This window comes from Neoarius graeffei, chromosome 8, assembly GCF_027579695.1.
Source record: "Neoarius graeffei isolate fNeoGra1 chromosome 8, fNeoGra1.pri, whole genome shotgun sequence".
Taxonomy (NCBI): domain Eukaryota; kingdom Metazoa; phylum Chordata; class Actinopteri; order Siluriformes; family Ariidae; genus Neoarius; species Neoarius graeffei.
The window spans coordinates 92,322,911-92,347,390 of NC_083576.1; the positions used below are offsets into that span (position 1 = coordinate 92,322,911).

At 46.6% G+C, this 24,480-nt stretch overlaps 1 protein-coding gene across 1 annotated transcript in view; it reads left to right on the plus strand.

Annotated features, from left to right (window-relative positions):
- Positions 1–24,480, plus strand: part of ntrk3a (neurotrophic tyrosine kinase, receptor, type 3a) — a 527,544-nt gene that overhangs the window by 458,474 nt on the left and 44,590 nt on the right. The window contains exon 13 of the mRNA XM_060928492.1: positions 18,352–18,482. Within this exon, the coding sequence (XP_060784475.1) occupies positions 18,352–18,482 (131 nt within the window). The remainder of the gene's footprint in view (positions 1–18,351; positions 18,483–24,480) is intronic.

Genomic DNA, 24,480 nt, shown 5'->3' on the forward strand with positions numbered 1-24,480 from the left:
CTTGCTCTTTCGTCTGAGTGTCCTGCGTCACTCGGTATAACCTATCCTTCAAAATGGAAAAATAGGGGAAGGACGGGGTGGCGTTCGGCTGGAGCGTTTGACCATCGATTACTCTCACTTGGTCAAACGCGTGTCGCAGAGTCTCGTCTTGCGATTGTTCCAGTGGGAAATCCGTGAGGGATTCCCCAATAGAAAGAGGAGGGGCCGGCGGCTCCTCACTCTGTCACAGAGATGACGTAGACGGCTCTGCGACCGCAGCTCCAGCCAAAGCGACACCGGGACCCTCCCCCGTCAACCGGCAGGACCCACTCTTTACTAGGCGTGCCATTAAACCCCGAAATCCCGGCCAATCAGTCCCCAAGATCAAAGAGTGGGTAAGGCGAGGATTAACCGCCGCCTTCACTATCGATTTTTCCCCTCTGAAATATATGTGGACCGACACCAACGGGTAGCTGTGAATATCCCCGTGCACACACAACACCTTCACCCCTTGTGCTCCCCCCAATGCCTCGTCTTGCACCAGGCTTTGGTGGATCGAGGTCTGATTGCAGCCTGAATCCACCAACGCCTGATGTGTAGCCCCTTGTACACTTACCGGTATGCGATACACTCCGGCCCGATCGAGGGCAGCCTCTGGCGCGTCGGGGATCCGCACCACCGCCCCCACCTCCGTCGCTGCACACTATTTCTGCAGGTGGCCCGGTTCCCCGCAGCGCCAGCAAACCGGCCTGGGCCTTCCCTCTGCAGCTGTGTTCTGGGGCTCACTCACCTGAGGGGGGGGAGAGACAGACACAGAAGGGAGAAATGGGAGGGCACCACGGGTGCGGCGGGCCGGCTGGGGTGGAGCCGGCCCCTGCCTCCGTGGTGGGGGAATGGGGCGAGGACGGGACACTGGAGGAGGGGGGGAGACAGAGAGAGAGAAGAGGAGAGAGGAGACGATGTTGTCCGTTGTCCTGCCGCCTGAACAGCCGCCAGATGATCCTCCGCCAGTCCTACGGCCTGATGCAGCGACGCCGGGCGGTGGCACTGGACCCACTCTGCGGTTCCGGCTGGTAAGCGGGCGATGAACTGTTCCAGCGCCACCTGGTCGATGATTCCCTCGGCGTCGCGATCTTCGGCCCTCAGCCACCGCCAGCAGGCATCCCAGAGCTGCTGGCCGAACGCGAACGGGCTGCCGACTTCCTCGATCCGCAGCGCGCGGAAGCGCTGGCGCTGCTGCTCCGGCGTGCGCCCCACGCGCTGGAGCACGGCCCGGCGAAGGTCAGCGTAGGCCAGCCGGCGGTCGGTGGGGAGCTGTAGTGCGGCTAGCTGCGCCTCTCCCGTCAGGAGGGGGAGGAGGCGCGCCGCGCGCTGCTCCATCGGCCACCCCGAGGCTTCGGCGACCTGCTCGAACAAGGTGATGAAAGCCTCGGGGTCGTCCTGCGGGCCCATCTTGGTCAAGGTGAGGGGAGATGGGCCCGCGGCCAGGGCGCTGGTGGACCCCGCTGACGCAAGGAGCCGCCAGAACGCCTCTCGGTCTTCCTGCTGGGCCAGCACCAGGGCTTCGAAGCGGCGCTCCTGCTCCTTTCGGAGCATGACGAGTGCCTGGTGCTGGCTTTGCTGAGCTGTGGCGAGGGCGTGGACCAAGTCCGCGAATGGGGAGGATTCCATGGAGCTGCAGAACTGGTGCTCCACCTATCCTGGGCTTCGGCACCACTGTAGCGCGGATAATGTGTGGGTGGAGCACAGAGGACGGCAGGACAACGTTTGGAGGTAGAGAAAGCGTATTTATTAAACAACTTTTCAGTTATACTACGGCGTAAGCACACATGCACACAGACACACACTCAGCCTCACACAGACACACACTCATACCTATGATTAGTTGCGTTTTCAATCACCAGAGGTGTGTTATATGTTTTGTTAGCAGTAATATTGAAATGAGAATTTATCTGTATATATGTGAATGAGGCTGTTTTATTATCTTTATGTGCAAAAGATAATATGAACTGGCCTAAGCTATGTTTCTTATAATTTTGGTTGTTGCATCATGTAGTTTAGTGTTTTAAATGATATGGTTTTGTTTCAAATATCATGAAAAATTTGCTGTTTTCTTGAGCTCTGTCAAATTTGATGATTTATTAAGTTGCACTCTGTCACAGTCAATATGTATTTTTGAGTCGGCCATCTTGGAAAATGTCTGCCATCTTTACTGTGTGTGTGGTTATCAGGAATTCCTTAAGCACTTTGGTCTAAACTATATATTTAGCTCATTTTATGACTATCTCTCGATGAAGTGCTCTGTCAGTAATTTATATGTGTTTTAAGCCAGCCATCTTTAAAAATGGCCGCCATTTTGAAATTTTGTGAGGATACTAACCTTACTAGGGCGGCACGGTGGTGTAGTGGTTAGCGCTGTCGCCTCACAGCAAGAAGGTCCGGGTTCGAGCCCCGTGGCCGGCGAGGGCCTTTCTGTGTGGAGTTTGCATGTTCTCCCCGTGTCCGCATGGGTTTCCTCCGGGTGCTCCGGTTTCCCCCACAGTCCAAAGACATGCAGGTTAGGTTAACTGGTGACTCTAAATTGAGCGTAGGTGTGAATGTGAGTGTGAATGGTTGTCTGTGTCTATGTGTCAGCCCTGTGATGACCTGGCGACTTGTCCAGGGTGAACCCTGCCTTTCGCCCGTAGTCAGCTGGGATAGGCTCCAGCTTACCTGCGACCCTGTAGAACAGGATAAAGCGGCTACAGATAATGAGATGAGATGAGATCATGAAGTGAAGCGCTTTATCAGAACAAAATGCATTTTTAAGTCGACCATCTTGAAAAATGGCCGCCATTTTGAATTTTTGTGTGGCTACCGGGCTTTTTTGAAACTTCTTGATGTTATCTATGTCTGTGCAAAATTTGGTGCTTGTATCATTAAGTGAAGTATTTTGCCACTAATCTGATACACTAATAACTCGTTCTGACCCGTCTCTGAATTATGTCTGAAGTGAATTCCTTCCATGTTTCACTCGACAGACAGCGTGCGAGATAGTGCGCATAGCCACTGCTTAACCATCTTGCGCCAACGTGCGCAGCTGGTATCCAAAGTGTTTTAGTAAACAGACGTTTGTTGCAAAGCCTCCCAAATAAAAACAACATATACAGAAACATATGTTGATGTTTCAATATTCTGTTATGTGTGCAGTGTTTCGCTGGACAAACAACGAGTGAGCTACAGCGCGCGTACGGTTTAACCAGATCTTGTGCTATAACGTGTGCAGCTGGTAATCAAAGTGTTTTAGCAGACAGATGTTAGTTGCAAAGTCTCCCAAATAAAAAGACATATAAAGAAACATGTTAATGTTTCATGATAGATTATTTAAAAATTACTTTGATCATAATTCGTAAATCGAGTGGACATTGGGGCAAAGATTCTAGATTACTGTCTGGTTGGCGCGAGCAGGGTAACTAGGCTACCAATGCCATGGCACGCGCACTGAGAACACACGCACTTACTGTAGAACGCACGCAGTTTCTCAAACGTTCCGACACACCCGTGGGAAAATACACAGAATCCAAAAAACACCAACAGAAAACCACAATGATATATTTGATAAGATAAGGAAGAGAGGACAACTTTTACCTAAAAAACTTTCACTTTTCTGTTCTGTTACACTGTTCTGTGTCCAATGTCCAAAATGAAAAGTTAGTTTTCAACTGTTCAGCTAAAAAAATTTTTATTAAAACGATTGTGTTGTTGAAATGATGTGTTTGCAATTTATTTATAATCAAAAACTGATACAGGTGGATGAAAGAGTGATAGTGTGATAAAGTCCTATACTAGTACTACTGAGTGATAAGAAGTCCTAGTGAATGCTTGATAAGTAGACAATAATAAATAATTAGGTGTATTTTTCGGCGCGCGCTGCGCGTGCGCACTATGACTCAAAATAATATACCGGCAAGAAATAAAAGTTACTTTCACCCCTGACCACAAACTTCACTCTGGACTAGAGCCCTGCACTCCCGCGGGAGTCCTGCGGGACTCGCGGGACCCGCCGCAAAGCAGTGTGGCGCGGGACAAATTTTGAAAGCTCATTGCGGGCGTGGGCGGGACCGGAAGTGCACATATGCGGATGTGGGCGGGAGTGGGAGTGTACATATGCGGCGCGGGCGGGAGCGGGACTGAAAAATCCGACCCGCGCAGACCTCTACTCTGGACAGAACTAGTGAGGAACCACATTTTCATTCATCTACCGTTTTAAGCCGGATAATTTTATATTTAGATTTGGCGGATTGCTGGAGACTCAAACACCCAACGGTTAGACAGTACACATGGGTTAAAGTTAATGACAACAGGGTAAGCGCAGCCAGGTTAGATCACTTTTACATCTCACAGTCACTCAGGTCCAGGTTAGTTAACAGTTCCATCATTCCGGTTGGTTTCACAGATCATCACCTTGCCAGCTTAGAGTTAATTGCCTCCTCTGGACAAAAAAATCAAATCTTATTGGCACTTTAACAACAGGCTGCTGAAAGACAACATTTTCTGCAGCAAATTTGAACAGTTCTGGTTAAGGTGGAGATCTGAGAAAGCCAACTTCATATCTCTGAAGCAGTGGTGGGAGGTTGGAAAATCTCAGATACGCATTTTTTGTCAGCAGTACACATCCTTCTCTACAACCCAGCTCAAAATGTCCATTCAGCACTTAGAGAACAGTATCCATGACATCAAGAGTGGCTTACATCTGAAACCAACTTCTGTTACCAGAAATTCACTGAACAATAAAAAAGATGTCACTTAGAACTCTTTTGGAGGAGAGCGTGAAGTGAGATCTGGTTAGATCACATTTTCAGAACATTAAGGACATGGACGCTTCAAGCTCCTTCTTCTTCAACCTGGAGAGGAACACTGGGAGGAGGAAAATGATGATGTTTCTGAAGCTCTCCAATGGGACAGTAACAACAGACCCCCCAAAAATGAGGATTTCTACACCAACTTGTTCTCAGCAGACCACTGCAGTCCAGAGTGTGCTGCCGAGCTGCTCGAAGGGCTTCCACAGCTGAACCCACAAGAGAAAGCTGATCTGGATCGAGAGCTCAGTCTGGAGGAACTAATGACAACTGTTGGTCAGATGGCTTCAGGATGAGCACCAGGACTGGATGGGCTCACTGCCGAATTTTTTAATCAGTTCTGGGGAATCATTGGCGCAGATCTACATGAGGTGTACTAGAATGTTTTAATGGAGGGTCGCTGCCTTCATCTTGCTGGAGGGCAGTTCTCTCCCTTTTACCAAAAAAAGGGGATTTGGCACTTTTAAAGAACTGGAGACCAGTGGCCCTTTTATGCACTGACTATAAAATACTCTCCAGAGCACTGGCTAACAGACTGAGAGACTACTTGGACATAATTGTGTACATGGACCAGACGTATTGCATTCCAGGGAGAACTATATTGGACAATCTGTTTCTGATTCGGGATTTAATTGATGTTTGTAATGTTTATGATTTAAACCTTGATATAATTTCTTTGGACCAGTAAAAAGCTTTTGATAGGGTGGATCACAATTATTTATTTTCTACACTGTGTGCATTTGGGTTTGGTGATTTTTTTGTGTCACGGGTGGGTTTATTGTATGGTGGGGCAGAGTGCTTAGTTAAAGTGGGGAGCGGGTTGAGTCGGCCTTTTCCTGTTAGGAGGGGGATTAGACAGGGCTGTCCCATCTCAGAGCCTCTATACAGTTTGGCCATCGAGCCCCTACTGGGCAGGGTGAGAAATCACCTTCATGGTTTCCTACTACCAGGGTCATAGCGTGCTTCTGCTTTTAGAGTCTCTGCATATGCTGATGATGTAAATGTTTTTGAAAGCCACCAGAGAGACATAGAAGCCTTGAAAGCTAGTTTGAGGCTATGAGAGAGCATCCTCAGCCAAAGTGAACTGGAGTAAGAGCGAGGCTTTTCAGATGGGCCAGTGGGAAGAGGGAACATTGCCGGCTCTGCTTGGAGGTCTACAGTGGTGAAGTAGGGGGCTAAAGGTCTTGGTGGTGTACTTGGGCACAGAATGTTATCAACAGCAGAACTGGGAGGGTGTGAGGGAGAAGGTGTGTGCAAGGTTGTCTAAATGGAAATAGTTGCTACCCCAGCTGTCATATAGGAGTCGAGTTCTGGTTGTCAATAACTTGGTAGCTTTGACGCTGTGGCACAGACTGACTGTTCTCTCCTCGCCTAGAGGTCTGATTGAGGACATCCCGCGAACCATCATGGACTTCTTCTGGACAGGACAACATTGGGTACGGGCTTCAGCTTTGTACCTGCCAGTGGAGGAGGGAGGACAAGGCCTCATAGACATCTCTGCCCAGGTGATGGCCTTCAGTCTGCAGACTGCCCAGAGACTGTTGTATCAGGTTGGTGTGGGGTGGCTGGAAATGACCAGCGCTCTCCTGCAGAAAGCTGGGCGTCTAGGCTACAGTAAGCAGCTGTTCTTGCTGAGGCAGGAGGAATCAGACCTGACTGGACTTACCCCTTTCTACTCTTCAGTTCTAGAGTGTTGGAGATTACTGAAGGTAACCAGAGATCCTGCTCCTGCAGTGGGCCTGTGGCTGTTAGAGGAGTCTTTGTTCTTCAACAGTCTCATTAGAGCAGAGGTTCTGACATCAGCCAGTCTGAGATCTTCTCTCAGAGAGGCTGGATGTGTAAAGCTTGGCCACCTGCTGATGCCTGTAGAGGTTCTGGAGCAGACCATAAACATCAGACCGAGGCTGCTGTCCAGAGTGGTGGAGGAGGTGTTACGATCATTACCAGAAGGTCTGAAGGCCTTTATCATGGAGGATGCTTCCCTTCCTGACCACTGGGATGAAGTTGCTGAGTATGCCTTTCCTCTCTTGGATGTTGGTGCCAATGTCCCTGAATGGCAAGAGGGAGAAGATTGTCTCCTTTCCTTCAGAACACCACAGCTGGGAAAGTTTGAAGGCTTGGGGAAGAAAGCATTGTACTACATGTGTGTGAAAGTACGGAACTTTCAGTCACTTCGAGACATAAAAGCGTCAAGGTGGGCTGAGGGTTTTTTTTGGCCCAGGCTCATCCCCGAAAGGCTGCTGGTGGTCCCTGTATAAACAGCCTGTTGAAAAATGGGCAGCTGACCTCCAATGGAGGGCCGTGCATGGGGCAATAACCACAAACAGACACATAGCACACCTGGATCCTGATCATGGGGAGAGTTGTGTTTTCTGTTCGCAGCCAGAGACTTTAGCACATTTATTTGTTCAGTGTTCATGTTTAGTTGCACTTTTTGATCTGTTGAGGGTTCAGGGTTTGAGGGAGCACTTTTTCTTTTCAGTTGTTTATTTATGGTCCAAAGTATTCAGCAAAGAAAGGGAAGATTCATTCACTGATTAATTTTTTTGTTCACCACTGCAAAGCTGTTGATTTGGTTGAGTCGTAAGAACGGGCGTCAGGGTGTGGGCTCTGTGGACGCTGAGCAGATCTGCAGAGGACTTCTTGGAGCACGGATCAGAGTGGAACACACATATATACTCAGGTAGATGATCTTATGACTTTCAGTGACCTGTGGGCTGTGGGGGGTGCACTGTGTTCTCTCAGAATTGAGGGAGAGGTGCTGCTCTCATTTTGATTTTCTTTCTTTCTTTTTTGTGTTTTTCTATGTGAGCAATGATAAAAGTTAATTGATACTTTTTGTTTAATAAAGGTTTTCTTAAGTCTAAGTCTCTCTCTCTCTCTCTCTCTCTCTCTCTCTCTCTGTATCTCTCCCCCTCTCTCTTTTCAGAAAGGTTGCATTTTGATTTGCTCTTCACATCGATGTGAAAAATGTGTTTCTGTTTCAATTTTACGAAATATTGGTTGATCAAATTGTCTGAGAAACCACCTCATATAAGCATAAAAATCTTCTTTTTCTCAATATTTGACTTTTTTTTATTTCTGTGGTTTTTTTTTTTAGTTTTAGGTGAGATAAATGATCTAACTAACTTCCTGTTTGATGGCATATGCAAATATCTAAACAAACAAATAAATAAATACAATTTTTTCTCTCTAAATTAAGAAAAGGAAAAAAGAAACACATGGAATAAAAAATAAATATTAAAAGAAGTAGGAAAGAGGGTTTAGTTGAGATTTGGGGAAAGATAATAATAATAATGGGCAGCACGGTGGTGTAGTGGTTAGCACTGTCGCCTCACAGCAAGAAGGTCCTGGGTTCGAGCCCCGTGGCCGGCGAGGGCCTTTCTGTGTGGAGTTTGCATGTTCTCCCCGTGTCCGCGTGGGTTTCCTCCGGGTGCTCCGGTTTCCCCCACAGTCCAAAGACATGCAGGTTAGGTTAACTGGTGACTCTAAATTGAGCGTAGGTGTGAATGTGAGTGTGAATGGTTGTCTGTGTCTATGTGTCAGCCCTGTGATGACCTGGCGACTTGTCCAGGGTGTACCCCGCCTTTCACCCGTAGTCAGCTGGGATAGGCTCCAGCTTGCCTGCGACCCTGTAGAAGGATAAAGTGGCTAGAGATAATAAGATGAGATGAGATAATAATAATAATAATAATAAATGTATCAGGTTTCTCCAAAAAATCTGAAGTAGCCAGCTAAAAAAAAGTAGTCGACAGCTCTGGAATTTGCAGCGGCGCAGTCACCATGACGTGCTAATGCTAGGGGGAGCGTGGGGGCATGACCCCCCCCCGAACATTTTGAAATTTACATGCCTTCTGGTGGTTTCTGGTGCATTCTCAGCTAATAAATTACTAACCATTTCCCTCTAAAATACTTCCAAAATCTGTATGAAATTTCCTTCCAGGTGTGTGTGTGTGTGTGTGTGCTTGGTTTTCTCAGTTCCCCTCTGTAGTACACTGCCTGGCTCTGTAACATAACTACATACACTACGGCGTGGTCATGTGATCCAGCTCAGCCAATCAGAGCCTGAGAATCAATCAACAAATATGGTGTCGCTTCCAGTCACAACCTGAGTTGAAGACAATTTCGTGGTGAAATAATTGGATTTGCAGCAAATTCTGGCCAGTGGAGACGATATAAATCACTTAAACATTGAAAGGCAAGGGTTTTAATTAATTTTTTTTTCTGGGATTGAGTAGCCGGCGCAGACCGTCTGTGTTGGCAGAGAAAACCACCAGTTGCCGGTGCTTCAGGACATCTCTGATGTATTGATTAATTACTTGATTAATCATCTAATCAATTAATTAGTGTAATTATTATTATTATTGTTGTTGTTGTTGTTGTTGTTGTTAACAAATAATTATTCCATAAGTCAGTGTAAAAATCAATTTTATGAAAAATAAAATGTATTCAGCAATGTGTTTAGGTCAGGCTCAGTGGTTTTACTCATACAGCGGATATAAAAGTTTACACACCCCCTTTCTGAAATTGCAGGTTTTTGTGATGTGAAAAATGAACCCAAGGTAAACCGTATCGAATCTTTTTTTTTCCACCATTAATGTGAAACCGCAGCTGACAACATTAACATGAAAAACAAACAGAAACCTTTAGAGGAAGAAGATAAAGAAGAAAAGAAGAAAAAGCTTACAATATCTTGGTGTCATCATAAGTATACACACCCTTTTCACATCATGGGTCATGTGACTGCTCAGAATGAATTAATGACATTCAAATTAATGACACATTATCTATCACTTCTCATCAGCACTGTGACTCTGATTAACCCCATATCAAGAGCAGCTTTTTCTCTAAGGTTTTCTTTACATCTTCTTGGTTTCATCTGACTGCTGAAGCTGAAGATGTCACAAAGCATGGATGGGATCTCACTGTGGAAAGATATGGATCTGGAGAGGGGAACAGAAGAATTTCCTAAACATTAGATGCACTGTGGAAGACTGAGAAGTCCAGCAGCAGCAGCAAGTGGAAAAACTGGAGCATCACAGTGACATCACCAAGAACAGGATCAGGACGTCCCTCAAGAACTGATGAAAAGACATGAAGAAAAGTTATCAGTGATGCTGCTGAGGGACCTACAACAACATTAAAGGAGCTGCAGGAACATCTGGTGAGTACTGATCACTCCCTGCATGTGACAACAATCTCTTGTATTCTTCACATGTCTGGGTGATGGGGTAAGGAGGCCAGACTGAAGCACTTCCTCAAGAAAAAAAAAAAACATCCAAGGTCATCAAAATCACCTCAAACCATGTGGTGAAATGTGTTGTGATCTGTTTCAAATACAGGACAGCTTCTCACCTAAAGAACACCATAGTGATAGTGAAGCACGGTGGTGGGAGCATCACGCTATAGCTTCTGCTTCTCTTCAGCTCAGACTAAGGTTCAGATCAGGACAGAATCACTGATCTCTTCAAACACTGATCTATTTTTACAGCCTTTTTTCCTGCATATGTATTAAACAGCTGAACATGAAGAAAAAATTCACTTTCCAACAAGATAACGATCCAAATCATAGATCCAAGTCAACAAAGAAACATCTTCAGAAGAAGAGGACCAGCATTTCTGAATGGTCTCAGATCTAAATCCTGTCCTAAACCTATGGAATGATTTGCAGAGGGCTGTGCACAGGAGATCCGCTCAGTATCGGATACATCTGAAGCACTTTTATAAGGAAGAGAGGAATTAAAAGAAGCACTGAATTACAAACTAAAGGAGCTTTAAGACAGGATTAGTTCGGGGTGCACATACTTATGAACCCAGGTCATTGTAAGTGCCCCCCCCCCCCCCCACGTTATTGGTTGCCGTATCACATTAAAGGTGGAGAAAGATCTCATGAGGTTGATCTCGGTTTCATTTTTAACTTCACAATCACCTGTAATATTAGCAGGGGTGTGTAAACTTTTAGATCCACGGTGTATATCTCATCTCTCTGTATCCCGTTTAAATGTAAACAGCATAAAGACGGAGTCTGGCAAGAAAACGTGTGAAACGTCACTGAGAGATAAATCGATTTGGGGGAATTTAATGGAGCAGGAGCTGACGCGAATCTGTCATTAATCCAGCAGATCTGTCCTGTCAACATCTCTAATCAGGATTAATTTCCTGCCACGTTTACACCTGTAACTCTGAGAAGGTCGTCCATCTCCCACAGGGTCCTTCTGTCTGAGAGAGAGACAGAGAGAGAGATGCACAGGCAGTCAGACAGACAGGCAAAAAAGAAATAAACAGACAGAGAGACCATAGGAGAGATAGATAGAGAGAGACAGACAGACAGATAGACCATAGTGGAGAGAGAGAGAGAGAGAGAAAGAGACCATAGGAGAGGCAGACGGAGAGACAGGCAGAGAGAGAGACAGACAGGGAGACCATAGGAGAGAAGGACAGAGACAGACAGAGAGACCATAGGAGAGAAAGACAGAGAGAGAGAGATACTGAGAGAGACTGAAAGACCATAGGAGAGACAGACTGAGAGATCATAGGAGAGAGAGAGAGGGAGACCATAGGAGAGACAGACAGAGAGGCAATAGGAGAGACAGACTGAGAGACCAGAGGAGAGAAAGAGAGAGACCAGAGGAGAGACAGACAGAGAGACCATGAGACAGACAGAGAAACAGACAGACACCACAGGAGAGACAGACTAAAATACCATAGGAGACACAGACTGAGAGACCATAGGAGACACAGATAGACAGATAGACCATAGGAGAGACAGACTAAAAGACCATAGGAGACACAGATAGACAGATAGACCATAGGAGAGACAGACAGGGAGACAGACAGAGAAAGCAGGTTTTAGGTTCTTTCTGTCTGCTGGCGTTAAATCAGCAGAGAGACAGATTGATGGAGAACTGCAGCTTTTATTTGACCTTTAGACCTTCAGGTAACAATGCAGCTCTAATGGCCCCTGACACACACACACACACACACACACACACACACACACACACACACACGCCCTGCGGTGACGGAGTGTTAAGGTGACACTGACTGTCTCCATCACTGTCACACTGCTGTCACTGCACAACGTTCCACACGTCCATCTGCTCTGGGTGAGGTTCTGCGAGAACGTTCATCAGCTGTGAGAGCAAGAGGAGCACAATGAAGTCAGCAATACACACACACACACACACACACACACACACACACACACACACACACACACACACACACACACAAAACTGGTTTGCTTATTTCAAACACTGCAGTCTGAGAAAAAGGGGATCATCAGTGGGTTCTTTGTGCAGTTAATGGTTCTTAGTTTGAAAGCTTTTAGCTTGATTTATTTATTTTTTTTAATCAGCTCGTTAATGTTAATAATTAAGACTTTTCAGGGTTAATTGGATGTTTCTCTGGGTTGTATGTAAAACCCAAAAACAGAGAGGGTCCCTGTCAGGAAGTGTTCCAGTTAGAACCAGTCAGTGTTTCCAGAACCAACAGTTTGAGGAACTCATTTAGAGGAACCACACCCTGGGGATCTTTCCTGAGAACAACACCTTCAGGAGATTTTTTTTTCTGCTTGCATTCACATCACCAGTCGGAGCGCTGAAGTGACGTAAGCTGGCTGATGGTTGCTATAGTGACATCACTAGTGTGTTGTTTGTTTTCATAGAAATGTGCGTCTTGTCCATTAATGTTCATAATGTTCCATTAATGGGCGGCACGGTGGTGTAGTGGTTAGCGCTGTCGCCTCACAGCAAGAAGGTCCTGGGTTCGAGCCCCGTGGCCGGCGAGGACCTTTCTGTGCGGAGTTTGCATGTTCTCCCCGTGTCCGCGTGGGTTTCCTCCGGGTGCTCCGGTTTCCCCCACAGTCCAAAGACATGCAGTTAGGTTGACGTGGGGCGGCCTTGGGCTGAGGTGCCCTTGAGTGAGGCACCGAACCCCTGACTGCTCCCCGGGCGCTCTGGTGTGGCTGCCCACTGCTCTGGGTGTGTGTGTGTGTGTGTGTTCACTGCTTCAGATGGGTTAAATGCAGAAAGGAAATTTCACAAGTGTGTGATGAATAAAGTTGTGCTTTCTTTCTTTCTTTCTTTCTTTCTTTCTTTCTTTCTTTCTTTCTTTCTTTCTTTCTTTCTTGTGTCACTGTGAAAACAGAAACTTTATTAACATTAGGATTTAAACTTGTCCACATTGATATGTTGTGTTTCAGTCGCATGTTTCCATAGAAACAGATCGTTCCACCGCGCTGTAGAACGGGGGGAGACCAGGAAGTGTTAGTGCTGACAGGAAACCCTTTATTTTACATTATAAAGAGTGAATTATTGGTGGAAAATAGTTACTGATTGGTGATATTTAGAACTATTACATCCATGTGTGCTGCCTTTAGCCAAAATCTAAATTACTGTTATTTTGTTTGTTTGTTTGTTTGTTTGTTTGTTTGTTTGTTTGTTTTTTCATGTATGAAAGTAATTTGTCTCTGGTTGGAATCACATTTCACTTCCAGGAGAGGTAAAGCTCAAAGAAACACAAATATAGATTTAATGAAGAGCTGGCTTTATACTTTGTGCTGGAGGTCTGTGTGTGTGTGTGTGTGTGTGTGTGTGTGTGTGTGTGTGTGTGTGCTGCCAGCATGGACAGTTAGAGATGATGGACCACTTTGAGTAAATAGCAGATGCTGCCATAATGTTAGCCATATGGAGCACGTTTTCAACAGCGAGTGTGTGTGTGTGTGTGTGTGTGTGTGTGTGTGTGTGTGTGTGTGTAACAGGTTCATAATAGGTTGGTGTAAACTTCATGCATTATCTCTTACAAACCCCATTTCCCCATTTGGAATTTTTTCCAAAATGCAATAAAAACAAACATCTGTGATTTTTTTTTTTTAATTCACATGAACCTTTATTTAACTGATAAAAGTACAAAGAAAAGATTTTCAATAGTTTTACTGACCAATTTAATTGTATTTTATAAATATAAATGAAGTTAGAATTTGCTGCCTGTAACACTCTCACAGAAAGTTGGGACAGAAACAAAATAAGACTGAAAAGTTTACAGGATATTCAACTAACGCCATTCTGGAAGATTCCACAATCAGCAGGTTAACTGGTCACATGATCAGGTATAAAAGGAGCAGCACCACAGGTTCAGTCTTTACAAACAAGGATGGGCGGGGCTCACTGCTTTGTACCAAAATTCATGAGAGAATTGTTCATCAAGTCAAAAAGAACATTCCTCAACGCAAGATTTTACATCTTTCAAAATCTACAGAACATAATATTGAGAAAAGATTCAGGGAATTCGGCGACATCTCAGAGCGTAAAGGGCGTGGTCGGAAACCACTGGTGAATGGGCGTGACCTTCGAACCCTCAGGCAGCACTGCCTGTGAAACCATCATGCTAATGTGACAAATATAGCCACATGGGCTCGGGAGGACTTCAGAAAACCGTCGTCCCTGAACACAGTCCACCGCTGCATCCAGAAACGCAACCTCAAACTGTATTACACGAGGAGGAAGCCGTTCATCAATTCTGTACAGAAACACTGCTGATTTCTCTGGGCTGGAACTCATCTCAGATGGACCGAAAGACAGTGGAAACGTGTGCTGTGGTCAGATGAGTCACATTTCAGCTCGTTTTCAAGAAAACCAGACATCGAGTTCTCAACACCAAAGGTGAACACGACCATCCAGTTTGTTATCAGAGAAAGGTGTAAAAGCAGCGTCTGTGATGGTATGGGGGGGATTAGTGCCCACGGCATGGGGGAGGTGCATGTGTGTGAAGGTAAGACTGACCCGGAGGCGTATGGGATTTTAGAGAGACATATTCATCAAGATGATGTCTCTTCCCAGGAAGTCCATGCTTATTTGAGCAGAACGATGCCACGCCTCATTCTGCACGGGCTACAACAGCATGGCTTCGTAGACACAGAGTGAGTGTGCTTGACTGGTCTGCTGCCAGTCCAGATCTGTCTCCTATTGAGAATGTATGGAGCATCATGAAGAGGAGAATCAGACAAGAGACCACGGACTGTTGAGCAGCTGAAGTCTTGTATCGAGCAAAAATGGACAAAAATTCCAATCACAAACCGCAACAATTCGTATCCTCAGATCCCATACGATTAAAAAGTGTTATTAAAGGAAAGGGGCTGAAACACAACCCTAATAATGTCTCTGTCCCAACTTTTTTTGAGTGTGTTACAGGCATCAAATTCTAATTTCGTTTATATTTGCAAAATACAGTTAAGTTGGTCGGCAAAACTATTGAACAGCTTTTCTTTGTAGTTTTACTGGTTAAATAAAGGTTCATATGAATTAACAAATCACACATTTTTGTTTTTATTGCATTTTGGAAAATATCACAACTTTTCTGGGAATGGAGTTCGTCTGTGAATTATTTGATTCAGTAAAACTTTTAGTTTTTAAACCCTGTCATTGTTCTAAACCCCGCCCCTCACTATTCAGTGCATTTCTAAAGATATATCCTGCCTTTCATCCTAAACCCCACCCTTCACTTGAACACTAAACCCCACCCTTATTCACTCTAACATAAACCCTGCCCCTCATTATGACTGTTCATTCCACCCTTAAACCCCACCCCTCATTTTAATCTCTCAACACTAAACCCCACCCCTCTTTCTAACCCCACATTCCACCCCAAATACCACCTCTTCCTTAATCTCTCAACACTAATCCCCACCCTTCACTCTTACCCCTAAATCCCACCCCTCATTCTAACACTAAAGCCCGCCCCTCACTCTAACCATAAACCCTGCTCAACCCCCACCCCTCACTCTACCCCTAAACCCCACCCCTCACTCAAACACTAAACCCCACCCACCCATCACTCTACCCCAAACCCACCCCTCAATCTAACCCCACATTCCACCCCTAAACCCCACCTCTTCTTTAATCTCCCACACTAAACTCCACCCCTCACTCTTACCTCTAACTCTACCCCTAAATCCAACCCCTCATTCTAACACTAAACCCCACCCCTCACTCTCACACTAAACCCCACCCCTCACTTTAAACTCCGCCCCTCACCTTTAACTGAAGTACTCACGTCTTCTCCGGTTTATTAATAATCTGAGCTCCTGAGTTTTGTGTGAAAATCTTGAGTGGCTCCTGAAAATAAAACAGAAAGTGAATGAAGCTTTTAAAATAAAGCGTCTCTGATTTTCCTCTGTAATCGAGCCGAGACAGGCGCTTAGCGTTTTCCTGTTACTGTGCATTATTTTGAATATAGATTACATTCTGATGGTGTTTGTGAGTCGAAGCCTCCAGTTTTGTTGTTTTCACTCTAAGAGGAGGAAATTATTCACATCATTTAACATCAGAGACATTATTAAAACAAACGGAAGGGAAATGTGCACTTTAGTGGAATGAGAAGGCGACCTGAGGAGGAAACGGACACACAGGTGAAAACCAGGTGATCGTCATCTTCTCCTTCTTTTCTCGTGTTCATGCAGCAGAATGATCTGAGATGTTTGAAGGTCCGTGAGATCAGTGAAGAGTTCGGGGTCTAAAAATTCCTCCCCCGAGCCGCGTTATCGCTCTGAGTGACGGCTCTCGACTCGTTACAGGTTACACTTGGCAAGATCCACTTCACACTTTCACCTTTTACTATACATCTCTCTCTCTCTCTCTCTCTCTCTCACTCTCATATTCTCTCTATCTCTCTCTCATATCTCTCTATCTCTCTCTCTCATATCTCTCTATCTCTCTCACTCACTCATATTCTCTCTATCTCTCTCTCATATTCTCTCTATCTCTCTCTCACTCTCATATTCTCTCTATCTCTCTCTCACTCACTCTCATACTCTCTCTCTCACTCTCATCTCTCTACCTATCTCTCTCTCAGTCTCATATTCTCTCTCTCTCGTATTCTCTCGCTCATATTCTCTATCTCTCTCTCATATTCTATCTCTCATATTCTATCTCTTGCTCTCTCATTTTCTCTCTCTCTCATATTCTCTCGCTCTATCTCTCTCTCTCACTCTCATATTCTTTCTCTCTATCTCTCTCTCACTCTCACTCTCATATTCTCTCTATCTCTCTCATATTCTCTCTCTCATATTCTCACTCTATCTCTCTCATATTCTATCTCTCTCTCATATTCTCTCTATCTCATATTCTCTCTCTTTATCTCTCTCTCATATTCTCTCTATCTCTCTCTCACTCTCTCTCATATTCTCTCTATCTCTCTCACTCTCATATTCTCTCACTCTCGTATTCTCTCTCTCTCTCTCTCTCTCTCTCTCTCTCTCATATTCTCTCTATCTCTCTCATATTCTCTCTCTCTATCTCTCACTCTGATATTCTCTCTCTCTCTCTCTCTCTCTCTCTCTCTCTCTCTCTCCATTTGAATTCAGTCCAGCCTCATGGGCTTCATGTTCTGATTTGCTGCTACTGGGGGAAAAGACTTTAAAGCAGAATGTGTGAAAAAATAGATAGATAGATAGATAGATAGATAGATAGATAGATAGATAGATAGATAGATAGATAGATAGATAGATAGATAGATAGATAGATAGATAGATAGATTAATAATAATAATTAGTTATCATTATCGTGAGACTGGTCATGATTTTTTGAATACTTTTGTATAAAATTATCATTTAAAATACAATATTAATTAGCATCTGCTGATTGCGGAATGTAACTTTTTTTTTTTTTGCTTTGCAGGTAAACGTGCATTTTGTCGGTAAATAAACACTCAGAGTCATGCTCTTTTAGGAAAATAATCAACCGCACTGTGAAGCAGAGTTACTGTCACCCCAACACTGTTAATTACTGTATTCTCCTGTAATGGCACGTCTCTGTGTGGTTTATTCCTCTTATACTACAGCAATTCATCAATGATTACAATAATTAATTAATTACAGAATGATGTAATACTTCCTATCCATTTATGAAACGAGTTAGTTCCTGTTCTCACTGATGTTCTAGCAGCTATAAACAGTCCTTTCCTCACCAGCATCTCTTTTTATCTTTCTTCAAGTTTACAAGACAAAAGAAATCGCAGCTTGTTACGTTACTGAGAAACGGAGTAAAGAAGGAACTTTTCTTTCCTGAAGGTGTCGGAACACTGAGTTCCAGCTTCATCTCTGACTGTTCCCCAGCACTGAAAGTGCAGACTCCTTCCAGAGACGATACAGAAACTTTCCCTTACTTTAAGAAAAGAGTGTCGAGCGTCTGCTGTACGAGTCCCTGTCAATGAGCTGTTACTATGGAAACGGTAACGTATTAGAACGCGAGCACTCACACAGTATAAACCTGCGCTACTGTCACAGCTGCTGTTCTAGAAAATTAATCAACACCTTCTGATCAATTATTCAACTGAGCATGTTTCATGAGGAGGATCTCTGTGCATTAAGAGGGACGGCTTTTTGGCGGTCAGGTTCCACCAGCATGACTTATATTGATCCAAGTTTTGGAAAAATAAATATTAGAGGGATACGTTATCTCTGTCTCGGCTCTGCGTCATACACAAACTTCATTCCTGTTTGTCTATAAGCATGAGTTTCTTTCTTTTCCCTCTGCAGACGTGCAGCACATAAAGCGACGGGACATTGTGCTGAAGCGCGAGCTCGGCGAAGGCGCTTTCGGGAAGGTCTTCCTGGCAGAGTGCTATAATCTCAGTCCCACCAAGGACAAGATGCTCGTTGCTGTGAAGGTAAGAGACGAGCGGGTGACGTGACTTTCCTCTCCACTTACACAAAGTCAGGGCTCTTTAAAGATCTGGTTAATAGTGAGTACCTCAGTGTATTAACCCAAGAACGATACGAGGGATCCATCAGGGACGATGATGATGATGATGATGATGATGGCTCAAGTGGTGGAGATCAATGAGAGAAAGAAAGATCTGCTTTCTACACTGGTAGGATCGATAGTAGAGGAGGGCAATGTTCGGCTTTCAGACAGGGTGTCACAGGACGCCGTTTTTTTTGTTTGTTTGCTTTTTTCAGTGCCGAATAGAAAACTTTTTTGAGACTCATAACTCTGGGTTTGACTCGTACAAAATATAAATCAGTTATTATTATTCAATACACAACATACTACACACACATTCATCAAAATCCTGTATATTTGAACATCTCATTTTAAATCCAGTGTCCTTAATGAAATAGAGAAAGGATGAGGTGGTTTATGCAGTGGCAGAATCAGGAGGACTGATGGGTGCCATTCAGCGTCTCTGAGTGAAGAGGGAGACGGAGACTGTCTGATGCATTGATTCAGTTATATTGAGTCGAGGATTTAATACAGAAATCACAGATATCGATATTCAGACCTCAGACGTGATTACAGACGTAAGCCCTGTTCAGAGGTTGTGTTGGATTTGCACATATGGGCGGAGTTTATGTACTAAACAAAGGCGTGTCACAGTTTTTCAAGATCCTTCTTGCAGATTTTTCTTGCGAAATAAGCACCTCTGTCTGACAGCTGGATGGAACCACAATACATCAGCACAGAATGTTAAGGTTCTGGCTCTAAAGGAACTCAAATGGACCGTCATTTCAGTCAATATAACATACTGTACGGTACATACATCTCACACACACAAATAAGAGACAATAAATAAATAAACACAAATTAATATAGTTCTGAAATGAATCCTGAAATAACTAAATGAAAGTGCCAATAAATATATAAATTAATGTAAATATAAATTAGTCATTATCATTCAATAAATTAATAAATAAATGTTAATAGAAATGTGTTTTATCTAATCTAATCTAATAAATGAATATATATAATTTTTTCCCCCCAAGATCATTGTTTTTAAACTAATTTTATTCAGATCTGGGACATAAGGAAATAAAAGTCCCCTGAAATAAATAAATAAATGTGGAATTATAAAATAAAAGTTATCCGAAATAAAAATGAAAAGCAGTTACTTAAAAAATGTCATTTTGAAATAAAATCCTATTTGCTTATTTACTGAACTGTGTTGACTCACTTATATACATATATTTACATTTATTTATTTATTTATTTATTTATATATGTTTAGTGTGTACTTGTGTACTTTATTTTAGTATTTATTTCATAGGTTTGTTTATTTATTTATTATTATCTTTATGTATGTATGTATGTATGCATTTATTTATTTAATATTGACCTTAATGGCATTCCATAATCCGAGGTCAATGATAAATATATACAGTTAGGTCCATAAATATTTGGACAGAGACAGCATTTTTCTAATTTTGGTTCTGTACATTACCACAATGAATTTTGAACAAAACTGTAGCGGGCTTAACGTGTGGGTGGAGCACAGAAGACGGCAGGACAGAGATCAGGATTAAATATTACGCTTTTATTGCCGCACTTTTCAGTCGGGCATACACAAAACACACTGAGATTCACACACACACACACACACACACACACACACACTCGTGAATCTCCTCAGCGAGCTCCCCTCCGCTCTCACTCTCCCTCCTTAAATAGGGCGCGGTTTACTGGGGAGAACACACACACAAACACAGGTTAATTACACTCAGGTGAAGCGATTCTGCCACTTACCTTCCCCAACTCCGCCCTCCTGTCACAGACCGGCGCTTGACCACGCCCCCGCTGCCACATACCCCCACCGCCCGACTCAGGCCGGGCGCCCGTCCGGCCCGCAGCCGACCCCCCCCCCCCCCCCCCCCCCCCTTGACGGGAGAGGAAGTCCGCCACGACCATCTGCGCCCCCGGCCTGTGGACCACCTTGAAGTTGAAAGGTTGGAGCACCAGATACCAACAGGTGATCCACGCGTTGGCATCCTTCATGCGGTGGAGCCACTGGAGGGGCGAGTGGTCCGAACAGAGGGTGAAAGAGCGCCCCAGCAGGTAGTACCGGAGGGCGAGGACCGCCCACTTGATCGCCAGGCACTCTTTCTCGATGGTGCTGTAGTGCCCCTCGCGCACTGACAGCTTTCGGCTGATGTATAACACTGGGCGGTCCTCTCCCCCCACCTGCTGAGACAAAACGGCCCCCAGCCCTCTGTCCGACGCATCAGTCTGTAACAAAAAAGGGAGAGAGAAATCAGGGGAGTGCAAAAGTGGCCCCCCACACAGTGCAGCCTTTACCTCAGAGAAAGCCCGCTGGCACTGCTCCGTCCACTGGACCGGATCTGGCACCCCCTTTTTAGTGAGGTCAGTCTGCGGGCTGGTGACGTCCGAATAATTAGGTATAAACCTACGATAGTAGCCAGCCAGCCCCAGGAACTGTCTCACCCCCTTTTTGGTCTTGGGCCTCGGGCAGGCCGCAATCGCTGCTGTCTTATTGATTTGGGGACGCACCTGCCCGTTACCCAAGTGGAAGCCCAGATACCGTACTTCCACCCGCCCAATCGCACACTTCTTCGGGTTGGCCGTGAGCCCTGCCCGCCTCAGCGACCTAAGGACGGCCCTCAGATGTTGCAGGTGCCGCTGCCAGTCATTACTATAAATGATAATGTCATCTAAGTAAGCGGCCGCATAGGTGGCGTGGGGCCGGAGGACCCTGTCCATCAGCCGCTGAAACGTAGCGGATGCCCCAAACAGCCCAAACGGAAGTGTGACGAACTGGTGTAAGCCGAACGGTGTGGAGAAGGCCATTTTTTCCCGGGATAATGGAGTCAAGGGGATCTGCCAATATCCCTTCGTCAAATCCAGTGTCGAGTAAAAGCGAGCCGTGCCTAGTCGATCGAGCAGCTCATCAATACGAGGCATTGGGTACGCGTCGAATTTAGACACCGCGTTGACTTTTCTATAGTCCACACAGAACCGGACCGAGCCGTCAGCCTTGGGAACCAAGACCACCGGGCTGCTCCAGTCACTGTGGGACTCCTCGACGATGCCCATTTCGAGCATGGCCTGAAGTTCTTCCCGAACCACCTTTTTTTTGTGTTCGGGTAATCTATAAGGACAGCTACGCACTACCACCCCCGGGGGCGTCTCTATGTGGTGTTCTATGAGGTTGGTGCGACCGGGCAGGGGCGAGAACACATCCGAAAACTCGGTCTGCAACTGGGCGACCTCCGTGAGTTGGGTCGGGGAGAGGTGGTCTCCACAGGGGACCGGAGAGGTGCGAGATGCCAATGACCCTTTTTGGACCTCCGGCCCCAGCTCCGCCTTCTCCGGAACTACCGACACCAACGCCACGGGGACCTCCTCGTTCCAGAGTTTCAGCAGATTGAGGTGGTAGATCTGTAGTGCCCCCTCCCTGTCCGTTCGCCTAACCTCATAGTCGACGTCCCCGACTTGCCGTGTGACCTCAAAGGGCCCTTGCCACTTGGCGACTAATTTGGAGCTCGACGTGGGCAAAAGGACGAGTACCTTATCTCCCGGAGTGAACTCTCTAAGGCGCGTGCCCTTGTTGTACAGGCAGGTTTGCCGTTCCTGGGCCTGCCGCAAATTCTCCTGAGTTAGGTGGGTGAGCGTGTGGAGTTTTGCGCGCAGATCCATAACGTACTGAATTTCATTTTTGCTCTGTGAAGGTCCCTCCTCCCAATTTTCCCGCAGTACATCTAAGATGCCGCGCGGCTTACGCCCATACAATAATTCAAACGGGGAGAACCCCGTGGAGGCTTGGGGGACCTCTCGCACTGCAAACAACAAGGGTTCGAGCCATTTATCCCAGTTACGTGCGTCCTCACTTACGAATTTTTTGATAATATTCTTGAGGGTGCGATTGAACCGTTCAACTAAACCGTCCGTCTGTGGGTGATACACGCTGGTGCGGATCGGCTTAATACCCAATAGCCCATACAGTTCGCTCAGTGTTCGTGACATAAACGAGGTGCCTTGGTCAGTCAGAATCTCTTTCGGGATTCCGACCCGGGAGATGACGTGGAAGAGGGCCTCTGCAATACTACGTGCGGAGATATTGCGGAGAGGCACCGCTTCCGGGTATCGCGTTGCATAGTCCACTAGAACCAATATAAAGCGGTACCCTCGTGTTGACCGATCTAATGGCCCGACGAGATCCATCCCAATTCTTTCAAACGGGGTCTCGATTAATGGTAGGGGGCGCAAGGGCGCTTTTGGAATGGCCGCTGGATTTACTAATTGGCATTCGCGGCACGCCGTACACCACTTACGGACGTCGCCGCGAATCCCCGGCCAATAGAATCGGGCCATTATCCGGGCGAGTGTCTTATCCTGCCCGAGGTGTCCCACCATGGGATTAAAGTGAGCCGCCTGGAATACCAATTCCCGGCGGCTCTTTGGAATTAACAACTGGGTGACTCGCTCTTTCATCTGAGTGTCCTGCGTCACTCGGTATAACCTATCCTTCAAAATGGAAAAATAGGGAAAGGACGGGGTGGCGTTCGGCTGGAGCGTTTGACCATCGATTACTCTCACTTGGTCAAACACGTGCCGCAGAGTCTCGTCTCGTGATTGTTCCAGTGGGAAATCCGCGAGGGATTCCCCAATAGAAAGAGGAGGGGCCGGGGGCTCCTCACTCTGTCACGGAGATGACATAGACGGCTCTGCGACCGCAGCTCCAGCCAAAGCGACACCGGGACCCTCCCCTGACAACCGGCAGGACCCACTCTTTACTAGGCGTGCCATTAACCCCCGAAATCCCGGCCAATCAGTCCCCAAGATCAAAGAGTGGGTAAGGCGAGGATTAACCGCCGCCTTCACTATCGATTTTTCCCCTCTGAAATGTATGTGGACCGACACCAATGGGTAGCTGTGAATATCCCCGTGCACACACAACACCTTCACCCCTTGTGCTCCCCCCAATGCCTCGTCTTGCACCAGGCTTTGGTGGATCGAGGTCTGATTGCAACCCGAATCCATCAACGCCTGATATGTCGCCCCTTGTACACTTACCGGTATGCGATACACTCCGGCCCGATCGAGGGCAGCCTCTGGTGCGTTGGGGATCCGCACCACCGCCCGCACCTCCATCGCTGCACACTGATGCTGCAGGTGGCCCGGTTCCCCGCAGCGCCAGCAAACCGGCCCAGGCCTCCCCTCTGCAGCTGTGTTTTGAGGGTCACTCACCTGAGGGGGGGGAGAGACAGACACAGAAGGGAGAAACGGGAGGGCACCACGGGTGCGGCGGGCCGGCTGGGGTGGAGCCGGCCCCTGCCTCCGTGGTGGGGGAATGGGGCGAGGACGGGACACGGGAGGAGGGGGAAGAGAGAGAGAGAGAGAAGAGGAGAGAGAAGACGACGTCATCCGTTGTCCTGCCGCCGGGACAGCCGCCAGATGATCCTCCGCCAGTCCCACGGCCTGATCCAGCGACGCCGGGCGGTGGCACTGGACCCACTCCGCGGTTCCGGCGGGTAGGCGGGCGATGAACTGTTCCAGCGCCACCTGGTCGATGATTCCCTCGGCGTCGCGATCTTCGGCCCTCAGCCACCGCCAGCAGGCGTCCCGGAGCAGCTGGCCGAACGCGAACGGGCTGCCGACTTCCTCCATTCGCAGCGCGCGGAAGCGCTGGCGCTGCTGCTCCGGCGTTCACCCCACGCGCTGGAGGACAGCCCGGCGAAGGTCGGCGTAGGCCAGCCGGCGGTCGGCGGGGAGCTGTAGTGCGGCTAACTGCGCCTCTCCCGTCAGGAGGGGGAGGAGGCGCGCCACGCGCTGCTCCATCGGCCACCCCGAGGCTTCGGCGACCTGCTCGAACAACGCGATGAAAGCCTCGGGGTCGTTCTGCGGGCCCATCTTGGTCAAGGTGAGGGGAGATG